At 40.7% G+C, this 24,113-nt stretch overlaps 1 protein-coding gene across 1 annotated transcript; it reads left to right on the top strand.

Annotated features, from left to right (window-relative positions):
• The first annotated feature begins 3,794 nt into the window (after positions 1 to 3,794).
• On the top strand, positions 3,795 to 23,638 carry HSD17B13 (hydroxysteroid 17-beta dehydrogenase 13). Its single transcript, XM_027544981.1, has 7 exons — positions 3,795 to 4,163; positions 7,376 to 7,483; positions 8,522 to 8,653; positions 12,586 to 12,692; positions 16,062 to 16,199; positions 20,409 to 20,525; positions 22,224 to 23,638. The coding sequence occupies exons 1-7, from the start codon at positions 3,954 to 3,956 to the stop codon at positions 22,312 to 22,314; spliced, it is 903 nt and encodes a 300-aa protein (XP_027400782.1). The 5' UTR covers positions 3,795 to 3,953; the 3' UTR covers positions 22,315 to 23,638.
• Positions 23,639 to 24,113: the final 475 nt, after the last annotated feature.

The following is a 24,113-nucleotide window of genomic DNA, read 5'->3' as shown; positions in this document are numbered from 1 at the left end:
TTTGAACTGTGGTATTGGAAAAGACTCCTGAGAGTCCCTTGAACTGCAAGGAGATCCAACCAGTCCATCCAAAAGGAAATCAGTCCTGAATAGTCATTGGAAGGACTGATGCTGAAGCTGAAACTTCAATATTTTGGCCACCTGATGCGAAGAACTAACTCATTGGGAAAGACCTTGATGCTGGGCAAGATTGAAGGCAGGAGGAGAAGGGGACGACAGAGGATGAGATGGTTGGATGGCATCACCGACTCAATGGACATGAGTTTGAGCAAGCTCCAGGAGATGGTGAAGGACAGGGAAGCCTGGCGTGCAGCTGTCCATGGGGACGCAAAGAGTTGGACATGACTGAGCTACTGAACAACAGTGGGATTTCTAAACTATTTGATTATCCTACTCGATACCTACAACTTCCCTGGTGGCTCAGATGGTAAAGAATCTGCCTGCAACGCAGGAAACGTGGGTTTTATTCCTGGGTCGGGAAGATCCCCTGGAGAAGGGAATGGCTACCCACTCCAGTATTCTTGCCTGGAGAATTCCATGGACAGAGAAGCCTAACAGGAGGCTACATTCCCTGGTGTCACAAAGGGTCAGACATGACTGAGTAACTAACACTATAGGCTCCTCCTTACCTCTTCAGAGCTTTTTGTTTGTTTGTTTAACAAAATATCAGTTTTTTATTTATTTGACTGCACCAGATCTTAGTCGACTATGAGGGCTACTCCATGTCTTCTAAGGGATTCTTCCCACAGTAAGTAGATATATTGGTTATCTAAATTAAATTTTCCCTTATCCATCCACTTTAGTTCACTGATTCCTAAAATGCCAGTGTTCACTCTTGCCAACTCCTGTTTGACCCCATCCAATTTACCTTGATTCATGGCACCCCACTCCAGTACTCTTGCCTGGAGAATCCCATGGATGGAGGAGCCTGGTGGGCTGCAGTCCATGGGGTCGCTAGGGGTTGGACACGACTGAGCAACTTCACTTTCACTTTTCACTTTTATGCATTGGAGAAGGAAATGGCAACCCATTCCAGTATTCTTGCCTGGAGAATCCCAGGGACGAGGAAGCCTGGTGGGCTGCCGTCTATGGGGTCACACAGAGTCGGACACGACTGAAGCGACTTAGCAGCAGCAGCAGCAGCAGCAGCATGGATCTAACATTCCAGGTTCCTATGCAATATTGTTCTTTACAGCACCAGACTTTACTTTCACCACCAGACACATCCACAACTGGGCTTTGTTTCTGCTTTGGCTCAGTCTCATCATTCCTTCTGAAGTTATTTCTCCACTCTTCTCTAGTAGCATATTAGGCACCTATGTTGGTAGGGAGTTCATCTTTCAGAGTCATATCTCTTTGCCTTTTCATACTGTTCATGGTTGGCTCATAGTTTCATTGACTAGACAAGGCTATGATCCATGTGATCAGTTTGGTTAGTTTTCTGTGACTGTGGTTTTCATTCTGTCTGCCCTCTGATGGATGAGGATATAAGGTTTATGGAAGCTTCTTGATTGGGAGGGATTGGCTGTGGGGAAAACTGGGTCTTGCTCTTATGAGCCAGGCCATGTTCAGTAAATCTTTAATCCATTTTTATGCTGATGGATGGGGCTGTGTTCCTTCCCTGTAGGTTGACCTGAGGCCAAACTATGGTGGGGGAATGGTGACCTCCTCCAAAAGGACTTATGCCAGCATGTCGAACCTCCCAGGACTGCTGCAGTCAGTGTTCCTGACCCTGCCGCAGACCACTGTCAACACATACCTCCGCCAGAGACTCCTGAACACTCACAGGCAAGTGAGTGTTCAGTCTCTTGTGAGGTCACTGCTCCTTTCTCCTGGGTCCTGGTGCACGTGAGGTTTTGTTTGTGCTCTCCAAAAGTCTCTGCTTCCCCAGTCCTGTGGAAGTTCTGTAATCAAATCCCGCTGGCCTTCAAAGTCACATTCCCTGGGGATTCTCAGTCCTTTTGCCAGATCCCCAGGTTGGGAAATCTGTTGTGGGCCCTAGAACTTTTGTAACATTATGAGAACTTTTTGGTTTAATTGTTCTACAGTTTGTGGGTTGAACAGCTGAAGTTGAACAGTTTTGTGAAGACCTACAAAACCTTCTAGAACTAACACCAAAAAAAAAAAAAAAGATATCCTTTTCATCATAGAGGACTGGAAAGCAAAAGTAGAAAGTCAAGAGATACCTGGAGTCACAGCAAATTTGGCCTTGGAGGACACAATGAAGCAGGGCAAAGGCTAACAGAGTTTTGCTAAGAGAACACACTGGTCATAGCAAACACCCTCTTCCAACAACACAAAAGGTGACTCTACACATGGACATCACCAGATGGTCAATACTGAAATCAAATTGAATATATTCTTTGCAGCCAAAGATGGAGAAGCTCTATATAGTCAGCAAAAACAAGACCAGGAGCTGACTGTGGTTAAGATCATGAACTCCTTATTGCAAAATTCAGACTTAAATTGAAAAAAGTAGGGAAAAGTACTAGGCCATTCAGGTATGACTTAAGTCAAATCCTTTATACAGTGGAAATGACAAATAGATTCAAGGGATTAGATATGAAAGACAGAATGCCTGAAGAACTATGGACGGAGTTTCGTAACACTGTACAGGAGGCAGGGATCAAAACCATCCCCAAGAAGAAGAAATGCAAAAAGGCAAAATAGTTGTCTGAGGAGGCCTTACAAATAGCTGAGAAAAGAAGAAAAGCGAAAGGCAAAGGAGAGATAAAACCACCTGAATGCAGAGTTCCAAAGAATAGCAAGGAAAGAAAAAGCTTTCCTAAGTGAACAATGGAAAGAAATAGAGGAAAACAATAGAATGGAAAAGACCATAGATCTCTTCAAGAAAAATAAAGATACCAAGGGAAGATTTCATGTAAAAAAGGGTAGAGTTAAGCGCAGAAATGGCATGGGTCTAATGGAAGCAGAAGGTATTAAGAAGAGGTGGCAAGAATACACAGGATAACATACAAAAAAGATCTTAATGACCCAGATAACCCTGATGGTGTGATCACTCACCTAGGGCCAGACATCCTGGAAGGCAAAATCAAGTGGGCATGTGGGATCTTGTTGCCCAACCAAGGACCAAACTCAGGCCCTCAGCACTGGGAACGGAGCCTTAGCCACTGGACCACCTCCTGACATCTTTGGGGAGCCCCTGGTGGCTCAGACAGTAAAGAGTCTGCCCGCAGGGCGGGAGACTCGGGTTTGATCCCTGTGTTGGGAAGATGCCCTGGAGAAGGAAATGGCAACCCACTCCAGTATACTTGCCTGGAGAATCCCGTAGATGGAGGAGCCTAGCAGGCTGCAGTATATGGGGTCACAGAGTCAGACACGACTTAGCAACTTCACTTTACATCTTTGGAACAGTACTGTCTGACAGGCTGTAATGTCAGCCTATAGTCCTCATTGGACAGTAAAGAATCCACCTGCAATGTGGGAGACACAGGTTCCATCCCTTGGTCTGGAAGATCCCCTGGAGAAGGGAATGGCGACCCATTCCAGTATTCTTGCCTGAAAAATTCCAAGGACAGAGAAGACTGGCGGGCTGCAGTTCATGGGATCACAAAGAGGCAGATACGACAGCGACTAACACGGACACGCACACTCAGCTTTTAGGTTGTGCATCTTTTTTTTTTCAGTTGACGTGATGAAACATAGTACAGAAATGCTTCTCAGAAAGCAAGTCCAGAGTTTTCTAGAACCTTTTCTAGAGTTCCCTTGTCCCTGTGCCAAATTTTTACTAACAATCGGCCCAGCTTCAAAAGCTCAAGTGGTGTCTAACACGTTAGAACACATGACCAAAACCTGCCTACAAATCGTCACTACTTTGGCCAGCCCTATCAACACCTGAAATACAGCTCATTCCTGAAGCTGTTTGAAGAGGAGGGCACTTTGCTGAGACTAGACAGGAGCTGAGGCAGAGGAGAAAAGTGCAGAGCAGAGCCATGAAGATTATCTTGGATCTCCTTCTGCTTCTGCTCATCATCATTTATTCCTACTTGGAATCTCTGGTGAAGGTCTTCATTCCCAGGAGGAGAAAATCTGTGGCTGGAGAGATTGTTCTCATTACAGGAGCCGGGCATGGAATAGGCAGGCAGACCGCCTATGAATTTGCAAAACGGAAGAGCAGACTGGTTCTGTGGGATATTAATAAGGTACTGGATTCATCTGCCCATCTTTTAAAGTTACCCACCAGGGAGGGCCCATACAAGTGAGATGGGTGTTTTTAAATTTATTTGACTTAGCATTTGCTTATCTTGGTATTTTTCTTGTTCAAAGTGTGTTAACTACATTTCCTAGAGCCTTACTCTACACATGCATCAGGATGGTTTGATGGAAACTTCACTGAGACCTTAGCAGTGATTTTTGTGTCCTGATATGCTGGTTTGATAACAGATTCAGGAGCCAGGCTACTTCCAAACTGTTTAAATTGAACGATCACTTAATTTCTCCCAGCCTCAGTTTCCTTGTCTCTGAAATGGGGATAACGGTTCACAGGATGGGTTAAGAACAGGTGTTAACACACTACAGCCAGTGGGCCAGCTCCCAGAGCAGCCTGTTGAGCTAGGGATGTATTTTTTAAAGGGCTGTCCAGGCAAAAACCAGATGGAAAACAAAGAACATGTAACAGAATCTCTTGGTGCCCAACTCTCACATGCACAGAACCCTAATATGTTTACCATCTGGCTCTTAACAGAAAGAAAGACTAAACAAATTACTATTTAAGTGCTTAAAACAATGCCTGGCTATAGGAAATGTTGGTCATGTTTAATACACTTCCATGAAGAGCATCAGACTTTTTCTTGGGCATTTGTATTTTTTTTTTTTTTTTTGCTATTGATATTTGTAAACACTAAATTAACTACTCTCAACTGAAATCTTGTATCATTTTCCCTAAACTTTTGCTTTGTTCTTATTTTTAAAATTTTTTCGCTGCACCACATGGCATGCAGAATTCTAGTTCCCCCACCAGGAATTGAACCCATGCCCCTTGCTTTGGAAGTACTGACTCTTAACTACTGGAACACCAGGATCCAGGGTACCTCCTAAACTTTTGAATTCTGACTCGGCCACGCAAATATTCACAGAAAAAATGCTTGCAGAATTTTAGGATAGGAAAAAAAATATCCAGTTTTTTTTGTTTTTTTTTTTGAGAGTTAGTGTTTCTACAAATCACAGTGAGACTTTAGTTGCCATATGTTACTGTTCTTTGCCAACATGTCTAACTGGCACCTATTTTCTTAAGACCTTCAGAAATGTCTTTTGAATTTAGAAAACTTGTTCTCTGGTTCTTTCTATTTAGTAAATAATATTACATTACACACAAAAAATTGTTATATTTTTATATAACAGATATGAGCACTTAAGATAAGCTGATTCACATAAAAGTTATTTGGCATCAGTTTGGTCCTTGAAAAGATTTCAATACACTTTCAAGAAAAGGACAAGAATTTACAAATTGAGAAAATAACTGCTTGCTGTTCTCAGGTGTTTATCAAAAAAATAAATAAGTAAGTATAAATTCATGAGAAGAGCTTGATGAAATTTAAACTCTGGATCCCTCCAGATGTATATTTTGGGAGAAAGACCTGACATCTTTTATGCATTTTTTAAATCCCAATGATAAGAAGTAAAAATGACTTATTTAAGATTCTGCCTGAATGATAGGTCACCTAGCCTCACAGGGTCTCTTTGAGCCCTTGCATTTTTATGGTTGAACATTTAAGATAGTACATGATTCACTCTAAGGCTGTAAGTGTAATCCAAATCTCCTTTAGCTATCAACTGTCTTTCTGTTATGCTGGCTTCTTTTGCCTTACACAACAAGTCATGTTAACAGTTTATTCACATTAAATCTGAACTGTGACAAGTGGAGTTCACACCACACGCTGGAGTTGAAGCAAGAATTTTGCTTATGAAGACAAGACATTACATCTTGCAGTTTTCTAGCTCAGCATCTGATGAAAACTTAGATTACTAATAGCTCTCGACTGACCTTAACTCTAGAGATAAAAGAGTGTCATCTTGTAATCTGCAATGAACAAGCTCCCAGCTAAAACCCAAATAATGAGTCTCCTGACCTCCTTCTTTATACTTCTGAAACTCCTCAGAAATCTGTGAGGGACAATGACCTTGGATGAAGGATATATACTTTTTCCTTCCATGCAAACCACTTAACTCTGCCTATTATTATTGTTTCATATTATTAGTCATCCCTACTGGAAAAGCAAAACCACCCAACACTCACTCGGGGATAGCCCCAAATAACAACCACACTACTAACCTCCCAACATGCCAAAAGGGCTTTCAAGACATCTTGACTCTTCATCACAGAGAAGAGCTAACAAATTCTGAAAGGAAAAAGTATAATTTTAAATACTTTATAATCTTCTTTATGAAATTCAACAGATGTCAGAACTTGAAAAGAATGCTAATTTTCCAGAAATGCAGGTTAAGAAGCATCAGGGTGACTTTATTTTAGAAAGAGGTCTTTGAATTTAGGCTGAAAATGAGTTCCTCTGTCTCTATGTCCTGGAGTTACGAGCAAAGCAGTTACATAGACAAGAATCCATCCCATGTCATTTGCCCATTTTTACTCCAGGACACCTAAAGAACATAATCTTACGGCCCTGGAATTAGTAGCATAGTCTCTCCATGAAAGATTTTCTCAAATAAGGATCCTTCTTCCTCCTTCCTTTCTAGAGGATTAAAGCAAAATTGTCGAGAAAAGTCTGATGGGCAGAGGTATATAGTTTAAAATTACCACTAATTTAGAATTTATGTTTTACTGTCTATTACATAATTGGTGCTCAACAAATATATGGTAAATATACTGTTGATTTTTCTTTTCTTCTCCATACTTGAACATCTCCCTTCATGACACCACAAAGAGCAGTATCTTTCAAGCATGTTCTTTATGAGAATACAGCTTAACAAGGTGGAAACACACGAGACGAATATGAGCCTTCCCCGGCAGAAAAGCCAGGTTGTGACCTCTGCAGATTAGTCAAGCAGTGTCTCTCATGAAATTTGCTCAGAAACAAGGAGGAAATTCTGTTTCAATTTTTTTTCTTTTTTTTTTTGGCTGCACGGGCTTCTGTTGCAGCAAGCTTTCTCTAGTTTTGGTGGGGTTTCTCTACTTGTGACACACGGGCTTCGTTGCTCCACAGCATGTGGGATCTTAGTTCCCCGACCAGGGATTGAACCTGTGTCCCCTGCATTGGAAGGCAGATTCTTAACCATGGGAGCACCAGGGAAGTCCTCTGTATTTTAATCTTTGAAAAAATTTAATCTCAGCTATTTTCTACCTCCCTGTTGTCTACTCACTGACCTACATCTTTCAGAATTTGTTTTTTCCCAATTACAGCATGGTGTTGAGGAAACTGCAGCAGAATGCAGAAAACTAGGGGCCACTACACACGTGTTTGTGGTAGACTGCAGTAACAGAGAAGAGATTTATAGCTCCGTAAACCAGGTGAGACTCCAGGGTACAAATTTCTTCCCATGGTTTTATGTCCCTTTACGTGGAATATGAAAAGGTTCTTTATGACAGCCTAATTTAAATTCGATTTTTTTTTTTTAGCCTCTGCTAACTGAGGTAGCTGTGTTTACAAGGAAGGACATACACTTTTTTCTTCCATATGATCCACTCAACTCTGCCTATTATTATTGTTTTGTATTATTAGTCAACTTCATTCTGATCAGAAGTTCGAGCAATAGTACAGAGTGAAAGAACAAAGATTTATCACCAGGGAAAAGGATCATGTTCTAGTCTTCCTTTTAGTCCTATCACCTTTACAGAAGTTCCTTTGTTTTTTCCTTTAATTATTTTTCTTTGGGATTTTATGTTGGTGCCAAACTAATCTTCTATAGAAAATGTATATTAATTATAATAACAATGCTTAAGAGTAAATATCAAATACATTAGACCAAGCATGTTGATAGACATTTTCACCCTTTAATCCCTACAATAACTCTATAAACCTCATTTGACTGATGAGCAAATTGAGATTCAAAGAGGTGAAATCAAAGGTCATGTAGCTAGCAGGTGGAGAAGCCAAGATTACCCAATTAGCACTTTAAAAACATGTGGTAAGAACAGATATGTCAGACCAAGGTCATGTAGCCAGTACACATGACCTAGGTGGGGAAACTAGGATTACTCAACTAACAGTTTTTAAATGTTTGATTAGAACTGATATATCAGTTAATCAACAAAACACTAATTTCACTTTATTGGTAAGTTACCAAAAAAAAAAAAATCTATGATGTACTAGGTACTGAAATTTAGCTGTTAAAAAACCAGTTTATCCCAGTTTTATGATAGTGTTCCTTTTGTAACCACACTTTGGGCTAATGCTCTTTTCCCCTTGAACTCTCAGCGATCTCATCAACTAGAATAAAGAATCTGATCCCTGGATGATATTAGTCCCAAAACTTTGAGTTTCTATAATACATCCAATGAGCTTTCTATTTCTAATGCACCCAATGACTGTTCTTTCTATTTCAAAAGGTAAAGAAAGAAGTTGGTGATGTAACCATCGTGGTGAATAACGCTGGGGCAATATATCCAGCTGACCTTCTTAGTACAAAGGATGAGGAGATCACCAAAACTTTTGAGGTCAACATCTTAGGACATTTTTGGGTGAGTGTGAGTCAGAAACATCCCTAGGTTGTGCATGTTTGACAACTTCTCTTAAGGTACATGAAATTCATAATTGAGTTCACGTCCTTCTGGATGGACAACTGCAGCCATGAAATTAAAAGACACTTACTCCTTGGAAGGAAAGTTATGACCAACCTAGACAGCATATTCAAAAGCAGAGACATTACTTTGCCAACAAAGGTCCGTCTAGTCAAGGCTATGGTTTTTCCTGTGGTCATGTATGGATGTGAGAGTTGGACTGTGAAGAAGGCTGAGCACCGAAGAATTGATGCTTTTGAACTGTGGTGTTGGAGAAGACTCTTGAGAGTCCCTTGGACTGCAAGGAGATCCAACCAGTCCATTCTGAAGGAGAACGGTCCTGGGTGTTCTTTGGAAGGAATGATGCTAAAGCTGAAACTCCAGTACTTTGGCCACCTCATGCGAAGAGTTGACTCATTGGAAAAGACTCTGATGCTGGGAGGGATTGGGGGCAAGAGGAGAAGGGGATGACAGAGGATGAGATAGCTGGATGACATCACTGACTCGATGGACGTGAGTCTGAGTGAATTCTGGGAGTTGGTGATGGACAGGGAGGCCTGGTGTGCTGTGATTCATGGGGTTGCAAAGAGTCGGACACGACTGAGCGACTGAACTGAACTGAACTGAACTAAAAACAACAATCATCAAATATTGGTGTCTCTGACAGAAGGCGTCGTGGCATGCTGCAGTTCATGGGGTCGCAAAGAGTCAGACACAATTTGGCAACTGAATAACAACTGACAGAAGGGCACAGGGTTCAAGGAAACACAACTCACCAGAATGTAGGCTAGTTAGTCTGTTTCATCCACCAGTACCTACACAAAGCCTGGTACGTACTAGGCACGCAAAAAGAATATTGGGTTGGCCAAAATGTTCGTACTGGTTTTGCCAGCTGATGGCAAATCCGAATGAACTTTTTAGCCAACCGGATATTTGTGGCACTTTTCTAAGGATAGGGCTTCCCTGGCAGCTTAAACAGTAGAGCATCTGCCTGCAGTGCAGGAGGCCCGGGTTCCATCCCTGGATTGGGAAGATCCCCTGGAGAAGGAAATGGTAACCCACTCCAGTATTCTAGTCTGGAGAATCCCGTGGACAGAGGAGCCTAGCGAGCTTCAGTCCATGGCATCGCAAAGAGCTGGACATGACTGAGCAACTAACACTTGTTTGTTTTGTTTGCTAAGGATTGTCAGTGTATGTCTTTTCGGTGCTTTAGAGAAAATACATATTGTGTACATTCCCTTGTGACCTTATGTCATGGAATTGTAGAATAGAAAGGACAAAGAGCTCCCTACTTGCGTTATATAGGAGTCGGAGACTATTTTAAATGGAAATCTGGAACAAGGTCTACATCAGGTTGGAGCTTAGAGATATGGCTCTACAGACCTCTTAAGATTGGTTGGTTTTGTGAGAGACGGAAATGTGCCTTTGTAGAGAACATTTATATGAATTAATCTTCCAGAGCCTCCGTGTTAGTGTGGAACCTAGGGCAGAGCTGGATTCCAGGAGACAGAAGAAAAAAGAGATATTTTTCCTCATTTTCCAAAATCCTTTACATATGCTAATGATAATGAATTATTATTTCCACTGAACTATGAAGAGACTCCATGCATTCACTCTCTATCAGTTCAGTTCAGTCGCTCAGTCATGTCCGACTCTTTGTGACCCCATGAATCGCAGCACACCAGGCCTCCCTGTCCATCACCAACTCCTGGAGTTCATTCAGACTCACGTCCATCGAGTCAGTGATGCCATCCAGCCATCTCATCCTCTGTCATCCCCTTCTCCTCCTGCCCCTAATCCCTCCCAGCATCAGCGTCTTTTCCAATGAGTCAACTCTTCGCATGAGGTGGCCAAAGTATTGGAGTTTCAGCTTCAGCATCATTCCTTCCAAAGAACACCCAGGACCGTTCTCCTTCAGAATGGACTGGTTGGATCTCCTTGCAGTCCAAGGGACTCTCAAGAGTCTTCTCCAATACCACAGTTCAAAAGCATCAATTCTTTGGTGCTCAGCCTTCTTCACAGTCCAACTCTCACATCCATACATGACCACTGGAAAAACCATAGCCTTCACTAGACGGACCTTTGTTGGCAAAGTAATGTCTCTGCTTTTGAATATGCTGTCTAGGTTGGTCATAACTTTCCTTCCAAGGAGTAAGCGTCTTTTAATTTCTTGGCTGCAATCACCATCTGCAGTGATTTTGGAGCCCCAAACAATAAAGTCTGACACTGTTTCCACTGTTTCCCCATCTATTTCCCATGAAATGATGGGACAAGATGCCATGATCTTCGTTTTCTGAATGTTGAGCTTTAAGCCAACTTTTTCACTTTCCTCTTTCACTTCCATCAAGAGGCTTTTGAGTTCCTCTTCACTTTCTGCCATAAGGGTGGTGTCATCTGCATATCTGAGGTTATTGATATTTCTCCCAGCAATCTTGATTCCAGCCTGTGCTTCTTCCAGCCCAGTGTTTCTCATGATGTATTCTGCATAGAAGTTAAATAAGCAGGGTAACAATATATAGCCTTGACGAACTCCTTTTCCTATTTGGAACCAGTCTGTTGTTCCATGTCGAGTTCTAACTGTTGCTTCCTGACCTGCATATAGGCTTCTCAAGAGGCAGGTCCGGTGGTCTGGTATTCCCATCTCTTGAAGAATTTTCCACAGTTTATTGTCACTCTCTATAGCTACACAACAAAACTCAGTGAACTAAAGCAAGAATAAATGTTTACTTTCCTCTCACAGTTTCTGTGGGTCAGGAATTTGGGGGTGCCGTGGTTTAGCAGTTCTGGCTCTATGAATTTGCATAGGGTCTATAGGGTGGACTTATAAAATTCTCATAAAATATTATTGATATTTCTCACAAAACAGAAAGCTTTTTGGAGGAAAAGAAAGACTTTTGTTTCCTATGGCATCAATATATGATGCACAATATTACAAACAGGAGATACTAAACCTAATCAAGTTGCCTAATGACCATCAGTATAGGACTCAACTTTTTCTACTGAAACTGATATAACTACACAGGGTTTTAACTCTTCCTGTTAGAAAGCTAAAGTCCCAAACCAAAGAAATCGCAAGATATAAGATTACCATCTGGAATTTTTTCAGTTCTGAAAACTCTTGAGTTTTTCTGTTAATAACATTGTTGGATCCATAAAAGAGAGTTTATGGATTCCCTCTGAAGGGAAGGAAAGGGATATTAAGATGAGTTTTTGGCATGTGGTACACGGTACATAGCACTCAGTGTCAGCTTAAACCAATCGTTCCAATCATTTTTCATTTCTATCACTGATAGAGAAATAATCATGGAATCTTGGCACACATTTCATTTCATTGTAAAAGTTGTTTCAAAAGACATTTTGTCTTAAAAATAAAACCACCACGGTAACAACAACCCTATATGCAAGGCAGCAAAAGAGACACAGATGCAAAGAACAGATGAAAGAGCTGTGGATTCGATCCCTGGGCTGGGAGATCCCCTGGAGAAGGGCGTGGCAACCTCTTACAAGTTTAAAAATATGTAATACTTCATATATATATAAAGCGGGAGAAGGTGAGGGGGGGGATGATTTGAGAGAATAGCATTGAAATGTGAATATTACCATATGGAACATAGACGACCAGTGCAAGTTCGATTCATGAATCAGGGCCACTCAAAACTGGTGCTGTGGGACAACCCAGAGGGATAGGATGGGGAGGGAGGGGGGAGGGAGGTTCAGGATGAGGGGACACATGTGCACCTGTGGCTGATTCATGTCGATATATGGCAAAAACCTTCAGTCAGGTAATTATCCTCCAATTAAAATAAATTAATTAATTAAAAAAATAAAACTACATAGTTGGGAAATCTAACACTTGTGTCATTGTTACTTTTCTCTCTGCAATGATTCTGAAGATCACAAAAGCACTTCTTCCATCAATGATAAGGAGAAACCATGGCCACATTGTCACAGTGGCTTCAGTGTGCGGCCACGGAGTGATTCCTTATCTTATTCCATATTGGTAAGTATTACTTTCTAGCAGTGTTACATATTTTTACACTTGTAAGTATTTGCATGCATCCATGCTAAGTCGCGTCAGTCCTGTCCAACTCTTTGAGACCCCATGGACTGTAGCCCAACAGGCTCCTCGATCTATGATATTCCCCAAGGCAAGAATATTGAAGTGCGTTGCCATGCCCTTCTCCAGGGGATCCTCCCAACCCAAGGAATGAACCCATAGCTCTTTCATCTCCTGCATTGAAAAGCATGTTCTTTACCACTAGTGAAACCTGAGGAGCCCCTTTAAGGGTTTATTAGACCTCAGATTCCAATTTTCCTAACAGGTAATTTATTTCATTTTGTAATTCTTTTCTGAGAGCTATAATTATGTTTTCTTCATCTTTGTTTTTTTTTATATTATTTTTTTAAATTTTCTTCTTTTTCTTTTTTTTAAATTTTATTTTATTTTTAAACTTTACATAATTGTATTAGTTTTGCCAAATATCAAAATGAATCAAATGTCTTGCAAAAAATAAAAACTAAAGAAATCTCATACAGTTAATTTGGATTTATAGAATATATATAGTAATTTGGAATAAACTCCTAAAAATGACTTCTCGTAAAATAATGAAACTCATCATCATTTAAAATATTTTTAAATTTCTGAAAACTCCTCTGCACAGCAATGAAAGAAAAGAGTAGTGCCAAGGATGTTTCCATTGTATCCTGGAATGAGTAGATGTTCATAAAAGAAATGAGGAATTCACAGGCTAAGAAGCAAAACATGCAGATAAGTCCAAATGAACATAAGTCTGTGCAATGGTCCTTGTGCCCAAGAAAAGCTAAACAGAGTGGCCACTGGAACAAACCATTTTTCAGCGTGCTTGTGTCATGAGAGACTGTGTGTGTGTGTGTGTGTGTGTGTGTGTGTAAGAGAGAGAGAGAGGCAGAGAAAGAGAGAGAAAGTTTGAGAGAAAGCCTCTACCATATTCAAAAATGCAGATAGCATACTCCATGGTCTACCAAGGACACGGGCTTCCCTGGTGGTTCAGTGGTAAAGATCTACCTGCCAATGTAGGAGATGAGGGTTTGGTCCTGGGTTGGGAAGATCCCCTGGAGAAGAAAATGGCAACCCACTCCAGTAGTCTAGTCTGGAAAATCCCATGGACAGAGGAGCCTGGCAGACTACAGTCCATGGTGTCACAAAAGAGTTGGACACAACTTAGCGACTAAACAACAACAAAACAACAGACAACTAGGATATAAAAAGAAGAAGGTAAGAAGGCCCTCAGTTCAGTTCAGTCGCTCATTCGTGTCTGACTCTTTGGGACCCCATGAACCGCAGCACACCAGGCCTCCCTGTCCATCACCAGCTCCCGAAGTTTACTCAAACTCATGTCCATCGAGTCAGTGATGCCATCCAGCCATCTCATCCTCTGTCGTTCCCTTCTCCTCCTGCCCCCAATCCCTCCCAGCATCAGAGTCTTTTCCAATGAGTCAACTCTTCGCATGAGGTGGCCAAAGTACTGGAGTTTCAGCTTCAACATCAGTCCTTCCAATGAACACCCAGAATTGATCTCCTTTAGGATGGACTGGTTGGATCTCCTTGCAGTCCAAGGGACTCTCAAGAGTCTTCTCCAATACCACAGTTCAAAAGCATCAATTCTTTGGCACTCAGCCTTCTTCACAGTCCAACTCTCACATCCATACATGACCACTGGAAAAACCATAGCCTTGACTAGACGGACCTTTGTTGGCAAAGTAATGTCTCTGCTTTTGAATATGCTATCTAGGTTGGTCATAACTTTCCTTCCAAGGAGTAAGCATCTTTTAATTTCTTGGCTGCAATCACCATCTGCAGTGATTTTGGAGCCCCAAAAAATAAAGTCTGACACTGTTTCCACTGTTTCCCCATCTATCAGCCATGAAATGATGGGACCAGATGCCATGATCTTCGTTTTCTGAATGTTGAGCTTTAAGCCAACTTTTTCACTCTCCTCTTTCACTTTCATCAGGATTCACTATTTGCAAAAAATCTTTTCTTTGTACCTCCTTCAATGGCATCTCATTTTCTTATTCCAGCCTTATATCAACCTCATAGAAAAATTTAACTTGTTAACATGTTTATCAGTGGCTGGGTAGATAGTTGGTTTATTGTTTACCTGCACATCCATGTTCAAGTTTGAATTTAGTCATGGATCAAGTTATTTCTGACAGTGAAAGTAGTCACAGATGTAGTTAAGTTTCACTGTAGGTTAAGGTGTCCATGCACATACAAATGTTTATTTCAAACTGCCTCTACCATTGTAAAACACAAATCAGAATTTCACAGATTAAACATGCAATATTGTTTTAATGTTTAGAAATGTGGAAACCCAATGTACTAATAGTTTCCCTTTTTTCTTTTCCTTTAAGAAAGAGTCAACCTTTAACTTTATTGTTCTTATTGTCATCTGGGTCAAAAATACAATTAACATTACATAGCTCCTTATAGGTAATAAAGTTATTATGCATATTACTTTTAAGTAATAGAGTTATTATGCAATTTAATCCTCAAGACAGTCATGTATTTTATTACCAGCATTTTAAAGATGGGAAACTCAAAGGAAAAAGACAAGGTGATATGTTGAAGGTCGCTCACACTAACACACCAAAAGTCTTTTTACTCCAGATGTTCACAATGAAATTAAGAAGCCAAAGTGAACTCTACATTTCAAGAGAGAAACCATTGAGAAAGTAGAGATGCATAGAGTCCCACAGAAGCTTGTTAATACAGATATTAGTTATGTAATTTTTCTAAACATGTTCTTCTTGATTCATATATTTCAAAATAAAAATAGTAGTAAAAACTGATTAGAAAAAAGTTTAAAAATTGCATGGAAAACTACATGTAGAGTGGAAAAGTGAGCAGTAATGAAGTTAAAGTTTTATTAGAATTGGTTTGGAAAAGGCAATGGCACCCCTCCAGTACTCCTGCCTGGAAAATCCCATGGATGGAGGAGCCCGGTAGGCTGCAGTCCATGGGGTCGAAAAGAGTCGGACACGACTGAGCGACTTCACTTTCACTTTTCACTTTCATGCATTGGAGAGGGAAATGGCAACCCACTCCAGTGTTCTTGCCTGGAGAATCCCAGGGACAGGGCAGCCTGGTGGGCTGCCGTCTATGGGGTCGCACAGAGTCGGACACGACTGAAGCGACTTAGCAGCAGCAGAATTTGTTCTGTTGTTATCACTGCTACAGTCACAATTCAATGAAACCAGATGTGAAAATAGATGACCAAGTGGAAGATTTTATTAGTTCTCAAGCAAAATCAACATTTTCTTCTCACAGAGAGTTGAAGAATGTGTTTCACTTTTCCTTAGCTAACAAGGACGGATAATTCTCTTACAGTTCCAGCAAATTTGCTGCTGTTGGTTTCCACCGAGCCCTGACATCAGAACTTGAAGCCTTGGGAAAAACTGGTATCAAAACTTCATGTCTCTGCCCAGTTTTTGTGAATACTGGGTTCACCAAAAACCCAAGTACAAGGTGAGGCCAAGATCAAGGTAGAATAGAAATATAGCATGAGAAATTAGTATGAAAATTACATGAGAAATTAGTAAGAAAATTACATGAGTGATTACTATGAAAACTACATGAGAAATTCATATAAAATTACATGAGAAATTCCTATGAAAATTACATGAGAAATTCCTATGACAATTGCATGAGTAATTCCTATGAAAATTACATGGGAAATTCCTATAAAAATTACATGAGAAATTTGTAGGTGGGTCAACTGAGAAAATATGGGAAAAAGACGGAAAAGGAAAAGCATTTTTTTCTTTGTCATTTTTTTCTTATTAATGTTACTGTACTGCTTTTATGTTTTCACTTTGAAATTAGATAAACAAAGGGGAAAATGCTTTAGGGACTAGCAGGAGAGATTAGCTGCCAATGAATCCAGGCAATGGGTGTTTTTTTTTTTTTCAACATTCAACATTATCACTTTTTATTTTTTTAAATTGGAGGATAATTGCTTTACAATGTTGTGCTGGTTTCTGCCATACAACAACCCAAATCAGTCAGCTCAAATATATATATATATAGGCTTCCCCGGTGGCTCAGCAGTAAAGAATACACCTGCAATACAGGAGATGCCGGAGACGTGGGTTCAGTCCCTGAGTTGGGAAGGTCGCCTGGAGGAGGAATTGGCATCCTACTCCAGTATTCTTGCCTGGAAAATCTCACGGGCAATGAGCCATGGGGTCGCAAAGAGTCAGACACCACTGAAGTAACTGAGTGCCCATGATATGTATACACACCCCCTCCCTCGTGAGCCTCTCTCCCTGCCATCGCACCCACGCTCCCCGTCCCCCGCCCTAGGTCATCACAAAATGCTGGGCAGGGCTCCCTGTGTTATATTGTAACTTCCCACTAGTTATCTGTTTTACACATGACAGAGTATATATTTTGATGCTACTTTCTCAATTCATCCTACCCTTTCCTTCCTGCACTGTGTCCACATGTCCAGCAATGGGTGTTTATTCGTGTCCAGGTGAAAGATTCAACACACACGCAGGTGCTAAGAGGGAGTGAGAATGGGGGTGGGCAGGATGGAGAGGTGTCTTCTCTTGGAACCACACCCCCAAAATGAATGATACCTAACATCCCCTTCTCCCCTTCATGGTTCATCTTCCTCAAATAGAGTATGGAAAGGCACAGGAATCTGCCTCATTTCCACCATCTTCCTCCCAGTACCCACCATAGTGCTGGCAAAAATCCTCCAACATTTTCCAGACTTGCCTGATCCTAAGAATCATCACCTGTGCTTACATAAAAAGTAAATGTTCTTAGCCTCTCCCTTAGAAATTCCGACTCAGTAAACTGGAACGAGTTCTAAGAATAAGGCATTTTGTTTTGTTTTGCTTCGTTTACAACCATATCAGGTAACTCTGGAGACAGGCTTGGAAAACATTGACATAGTAAATATAACCACATGCATTTGGTCACGGTTACCACCCTGTCTTCCGTTAAAATGCAAACATTTCTAGAACAGCAATACACTGAGTCTCTAATCCCTTGAAAGTGATAGTGTTATTTGCTCAGTCATGTCTGACTCTTTGTGACCCCATGGACTGTAGCCCACCACGCTCTTCTGTCCATGGACTTCTCCAGGCAAGAATGCTGGAGTGGGTAGCCATTTCCTTCTCCAGGGGATCGTGACCCAGGGATCGAACCCACATCTTCTGCATTGCAGGCAGATTCTTCACTGTCTGAGCCATAAGGAAAACCCTCAAAATGATCAAGGTGAATTTCTGTAAATATATACTTTGTCTTTGATAAGGGAGGATCTCAGATCATAAGAGAGGAGAAATTGGCCCTGAAATAAGAGGGAAAAAAGCAGAAAGGTGAAGGATAAGGACCCTAAAATTAATACACCTGCCTCACAAATTTGCCTCAATTCCAGTATACATTCTGCTACAAGTTAACAAAATATACTAAGCTTGCTAGTGTGAAGTAAGTTTATTATTGGAAGGGAATTAGTCCTAAATATAGTCATTCAAAAAAGTTAACAGGGATTCCCAGGTGGCTTAGATGGTGAAGAACCCACCTGCCAATGCAGGAAACACAGGTTCAATCCCTGAGTCAGGAAGATCCCCTGGAGGAGAAAATGGCAACCCACTCCAGTATTCTTGCCTGGAGAATCCCATGGACAGAGGAGCCTGCTGGGCTACAGTCCATAGGGTCACAAAGAGTCGAACACAACTGAGGTGCCTTAGTGTGCACACTCACAACGGAGTTAAGAAATTCCCTTTTAAGCTCAGCCTCATTAGAGTCGGACACGACTGAGCATGCACACGCCACATGCCAGATTTGAAGCTACTGACTCTGAAACCCTAAACCTGCTGTGTCATCTCTGGAGCTGTAGCCAGTCCCTGGCAGTTGAATCATTAACTGAGTTAGAACACAGGCACTTAACAAGTACGCAGCACTGTATATTAGTAAATACCATGATACAACTGGGACTCTGGGCTCATTGGGCCCAATAAAAACCCTCTTGGTAAGCATTCAGGCTTAGTGTGTACCCAGAGGACAGGGTCTTCTGGTGGAGAAGGCAAAATAAATGAGAAGAGTGAGGCTAATGCAACCTCAGGGACTTTCCTGGTGGTTGAGCAGTTATGACTCCAGGCTTCCAATGCAGGGAGCATGGGTTCAATCCTTGCTTGGGGAATTAAGACCCTGAATGCTGCATGGTAAAGCCAACAAACAAACAAAAATAATGTGACCTCAGGTGTGTGGGTTCCTAGGGTGACCCTAAGGGCTGACCCAGGCAAGGCTGAAAATCTGGGACTGGTCCCACCCAGACTCCCTGATTCTGAATTTCCTTGGCAAAGGCTGACATGTCCATATACTAATGTCAGGCTTGGCTTAGAGATGGAGTTGATAGAATCAGGTAGGAGAAATCAGGGAGGAAAGAGGCAGCACCCCATAATTTAGAAAAAATATAGATTTGTATTATTCTTGGCTGGCTTGCCACTCAATGCCATGAAAACCTCAATCACACCATCATCTGCAATAAATCACATGAGATCTCAAGGAAGGAAGTTATAACTGTCAGTTCAGTTCAGTTCAGTCACTCAGTCGTGTCCGACTCTTTGCGACCCCATGAATCGCAGCACGCCAGGCCTCTCTGTCCATCACCAACTCCCGGAGTTCACCCAGACTCACATCCATCGAGTCAGTGATGCCATCCAGCCATCTCATCCTCTGTCGTCCCCTTCTCCTCCTGCCCCCAATCCCTCCCAGCATCAGGGTCTTTTCCAATGAGTCAGCTCTTCGAAACTGGTAATCAAAGTATTGGAGTTCCAACTTCAACATCAGTCCTTCCAATGAACACCCAGGACTGATATCCTTTAGAATGGACTGGTTGGATCTCCTTGCAGTCCAAGGGACTCTCAAGAGTCTTCTCCAACACCACAGTTCAAAAGCATCAATTCTTTGGCGCTCAGCCTTCTTCACAGTCCAACTCTCACATCCATACATGACCACTGGAAAAACCATCACTACCTACTTAATTCTTCTGCCCAACCTTTTTATTTATTAAGCCACTCAGACATCTTAATTTTGATGCAATACTTTCAATCCATTTACACTTTAATTTCCTGCTATCATCTTGTACTAATGGGCATTCTACACTGGGCTTGTGGTTATGAATACTTCTCAAGAACTCATGTGTACAGTCTTGAGTACATGCAAGATCCCACCCCCCCAGTTTTAACATAAGACTCCCACACACACCTTGAACTCTCATTAAACTGTAGTACAGGCAAGTCAGTACAAAACAGTCCAGCTTTGTGGGACACCTCCACAAGAAAGAAAGTGTACTTAGTTCTAGATTTCTTTTCCTGTAGCTAACGAGCCCTGAAGAAAGATGTCAGATGTTTTCTTTCTGTCCTATGATCAGTTCTACCCATCAGGCTTCCTTGCCTCCTCTCCTGCCCTTCTATCTAATTCCTCTCCACCGTTTTGAGGTTTGACTGAGTGAACCATGAAACACAGAGTGGGATGTGAAAGTAGAAGATTATGATAACGAAACATCCACATGGCGTGGGGGAGGGGAGGCAGGTGGCATTTGAGCAGTGAATTCTAGAAACTTTTAAATCCTAACTCATGAAAAGACCATTTTCCTGCCTTCATTAATTATTTTAAAAAAATAAAATAAAAAGAATCCAACTTTTTTTTTTTAAATCACAGAATATGGCCTGTGTTGGAGACAGACAAAGTTGTAAGAAGCTTGATAGATGGAATACTTACCGATAAGAAAATGATTTTTGTACCATCATATATCAATATCTCCTTAACAATAGAGAGGTAAGTACAGCACAAAACACCTAAAATACTAAAACACTGATAGAGCTATCATTATGGAGAGCCTTTCAGTTGTGAAAGTTGCCATGGAAACTCTCCATGCCTGGGGAAAACAGTTAAGTTGCCTCTGTTATTACCTTACCCAGTCTATAAAAAGAGGATGAATCATTTTCTCTACTACATCCACCGTCTCCACCCAATCTCATGCCAGAGACAAGGAAAGACAGTTTAAAGAGAATGCAATATGGTGAACTAGCTAAAAATAAAGAAGCCTGCTGGGGTTTTGATTAAGACTGCATTGAATCTATAGACCAATTGGGGAAGAATGAACATATTTAACATTATTGAGTCTTCAAACCCAAGAGCACAAAGAACACAATATACCTCTTCTTTTTATTTTTTCATCTTTTTCAATATGTGTACATATTGAAACTACAGCATCATGTAGCTTTCAGTGTACAAGTCTTACGCACTTTTTCTCAGGTTTACCCCAAAGTATTTCAAATCTTTGATGCTATTGCAAATGACATTTTAAAAGATCTCTATTTTCCATTATTTGTTACTTGCATGTGTTTGATTCTTGCATTTTGATCTGTATTTAGCAACCTTGCTGTACTCACTTTTAGTAGCTTTTTTGTAGATTCTAACAGATATTTTTACATAAATGATCATATTGTCTGTAAATCAAGACACTTTGGCTTCTTCTTTTTTCCAATCTTTATGTTTTCTAGTTCTTGCCCTATCACACTGGCTAGAACCTCCTGTTGCAATGTCAGAGAGGACTGATGAAAGCGCATGTCCAAGCGTTGTCTCCGATCTTAGGAGGAAAGTAGTCACAATTTCATAATTCAGAATGATACCAGCTGTAGATTTTTTTCATTTGCTCTTTACCAGGTTGAAGAAGTTCCCTTCTATTATTATTTTGATGAGAGTCTTCATCAAGAGTAGATGTGAATTTTGTCAAAAGTTTTACTGAATATATTAAGAGGATCGTTGGTCTTTCCATTTTACTTTGCTAACATAAGGAATCACACTGAGTCGTTCTAAAGATTAAACTAACCCTGCTCTGTAATGTCTTTGACTTTGGGTCAGCATAATACTTACCTCATAAACTGATTTGGAAAGTATTCTCTCCTCTTATCCTTTCAGGAATAGCTTGTGTGAAATGGTATTATTTCTTTTTTAAACATTTTATAGAATTCCCAGTGAAGTCATTTGAGCCAGTTGCTTAACCTCTTAGTTAAACAAGAAGTTCCTCAAAGGCAGTCGCTGCTTTTAAAGTACCATATTATAGATATGCAGTAAAAACTCAAGAGGTGGAGAAATTGATTAAATGGATTCTGGTGCTATTGCTCTGTGAACTCTTAGCATCAGGATTCATTGACATTTACAAAAATAAGCCCAGACCTTCATATTTTTGTCTTTACTCACATAAGAGTTTAAGCAAGAGTTTATTAATATAAGAAGGTGAGAATGGTATATAGCAGTGCTTTCTTTATACTTGCATAATATTTTAATTGTGAGTATTAAAAGACACACACACACACAAAGAGCGAGATATATATAAAGAAAGAAAGGAAGAACAGAAAAAAAAATTAAATGCAAACCAGACAACTCTCAGGTTATTTTAACTGACAACAAAAATTAACTCTGATGTCCAAGATTTTAAACTGAAAAACATTCATCTTTTCTTTCATACAGATTTCTTCCTGAACGTGCTGTGGCAGCCATAAATCATGTACAGGATATTCATTTTGAAGCAGTGATTGGCCACAAAATCAAAATGAAATGAATAAATGAGCTCCAGGCTGAGATGTATGCACCTTAATGATGTGGAACTGAATTTAGAGTCAATGCTTCAAAGCTCTATTTCACATTTTTCAAAGCTGTTAATATTAAAAAACATTGGTTTGGCATTAGCAATGGTAGAATGAACAAGACTAATCACCTGTCTTTCTATTTCTCAAGATTATACATGCAGTTTTAATAGATCCATTTTTCATCTATGCCTCTTAAAAACTTGTATGCTTACGTAAACATACTTAAGAGGTCATTTTTCTTTAACAGATTTCATTTCTTTTCTTTTCATTTAAAGGTGGACAAAGCTACCTCCCTGAGAGTAAATACAAAAAGAACTTATTTACACAGGGACATTTTAAGACTGTTCTTAAAGTAAATCTGCTGGCCACAGAATGTCAGCAAGTACGCAGTGTGAGCTAGCAATTAGAGACCAAGTTTAAGCAGATGGCTGTACTCCAAAAAAGAGACAGATTACACCTATGCAGGTCAACATTTGGAAGCTCTCTCTTGCTTCTCCCTTTTTTGTCAGCCCATAACAGTGCTTTCTTACCTTATTCTGTTTCTGATATAGATTTTATATCCACCAAGAGTGTGCCCTCCACACTTTCTGCCCTTTTCATGCTGCTGCTGCTAAGTAACTTCAGTCGTGTCCGACTGTGCGACCCCATAGACAGGAGCCCACCAGGCTTCCCCGTCCCTGGGATTCTCCAGGCAAGAACACTGGAGTTGGTTGCCATTTCCTTCTCCAATGCAGGAAAGTGAAAGGTGAAAGTGAAGTTGCTCAGTCGTGTCCGACCCTCAGCGACCCCATGGACTGCAGCCTACCAGGCTCCTCCATCCATGGGATTTTCCAGGCAAGAGTACTGGAGTGGGGTGCCATTGCCTTCTCCATAGTCACTTAAAATACTGTGACATTACCAAAGGTGACTCTCTCTTGAATCTCAGGGTATCCGAAATTTTAACCCCATGTTAACCTCTTTCTTTGTAGTTTACGCTTTCACATATTACTGGTACCAGAGATGTTTAGACAGCTTTGAGCTTCAAAAATGAAAGCTAATGCAGAGATGCTAGGCTGGCTACTTAATACTGTACTGTGGATCTGAGAGATGGGAGGGAAAACAGAGTTGTTGTTTTTTTTATATATATATAAAATAGAAAAAAAATCTGACTTCAAGTACATCAAGGATAATCTAGTTTTCTCTGTTTTTCACTAATGCTATAGACTGCTTTGGCTTAGACTATCCTCCTGTTTTATCCTAAGTGAAAGTATATGATTAAATGCAAATCATTAATAAAAATGATATTTTAAAAACAAATGATAAATACGTTGCTATGCTTTTAAAAAATAACCTCTTGTAGTTATAAAATTAAGAGTTTTGATCTCTAAGCTCTGAGCCTCTGAGCATCTTTCAGGAAGCAAGGATCTGGGTATTATCAAGCAGACAGAGTTTACAGATGTAGAGAGGGATCAGGGGTTCTCCCAACTCCAGCTTCTTTGACTGTTAGGAGGTTTACACACTGAAACTTACTGAGTCCTTTGTATGTGAGGCACTGCACAGAGTACTATCGTTTTGAGACTTTTTTCTTATTCACTTCAATTCAGTTCAGTCAGTCAGTCGTATCCAACTCTTTGCACCCCCATGGACTGCAGCACGCCAGGCTTCCCCGTCCATCACCAACTCCCGGAGCTTGCTCAAACTCATGTCCTTTGAGTCAGTGATGCCATCCAACTGTCTCATCCTCTGTTGTCCCCTTCTCCTCCTGCCTTCAATGTTTCCCAGAATCAGGGTC

This window comes from Bos indicus x Bos taurus, chromosome 6 (genome assembly GCF_003369695.1).
Source record: "Bos indicus x Bos taurus breed Angus x Brahman F1 hybrid chromosome 6, Bos_hybrid_MaternalHap_v2.0, whole genome shotgun sequence".
In the NCBI taxonomy this organism is placed as follows: domain Eukaryota; kingdom Metazoa; phylum Chordata; class Mammalia; order Artiodactyla; family Bovidae; genus Bos; species Bos indicus x Bos taurus.
Note: the sequence above shows the minus strand (reverse complement) of the source record. Positions and strands in the feature narration are given on the sequence as shown.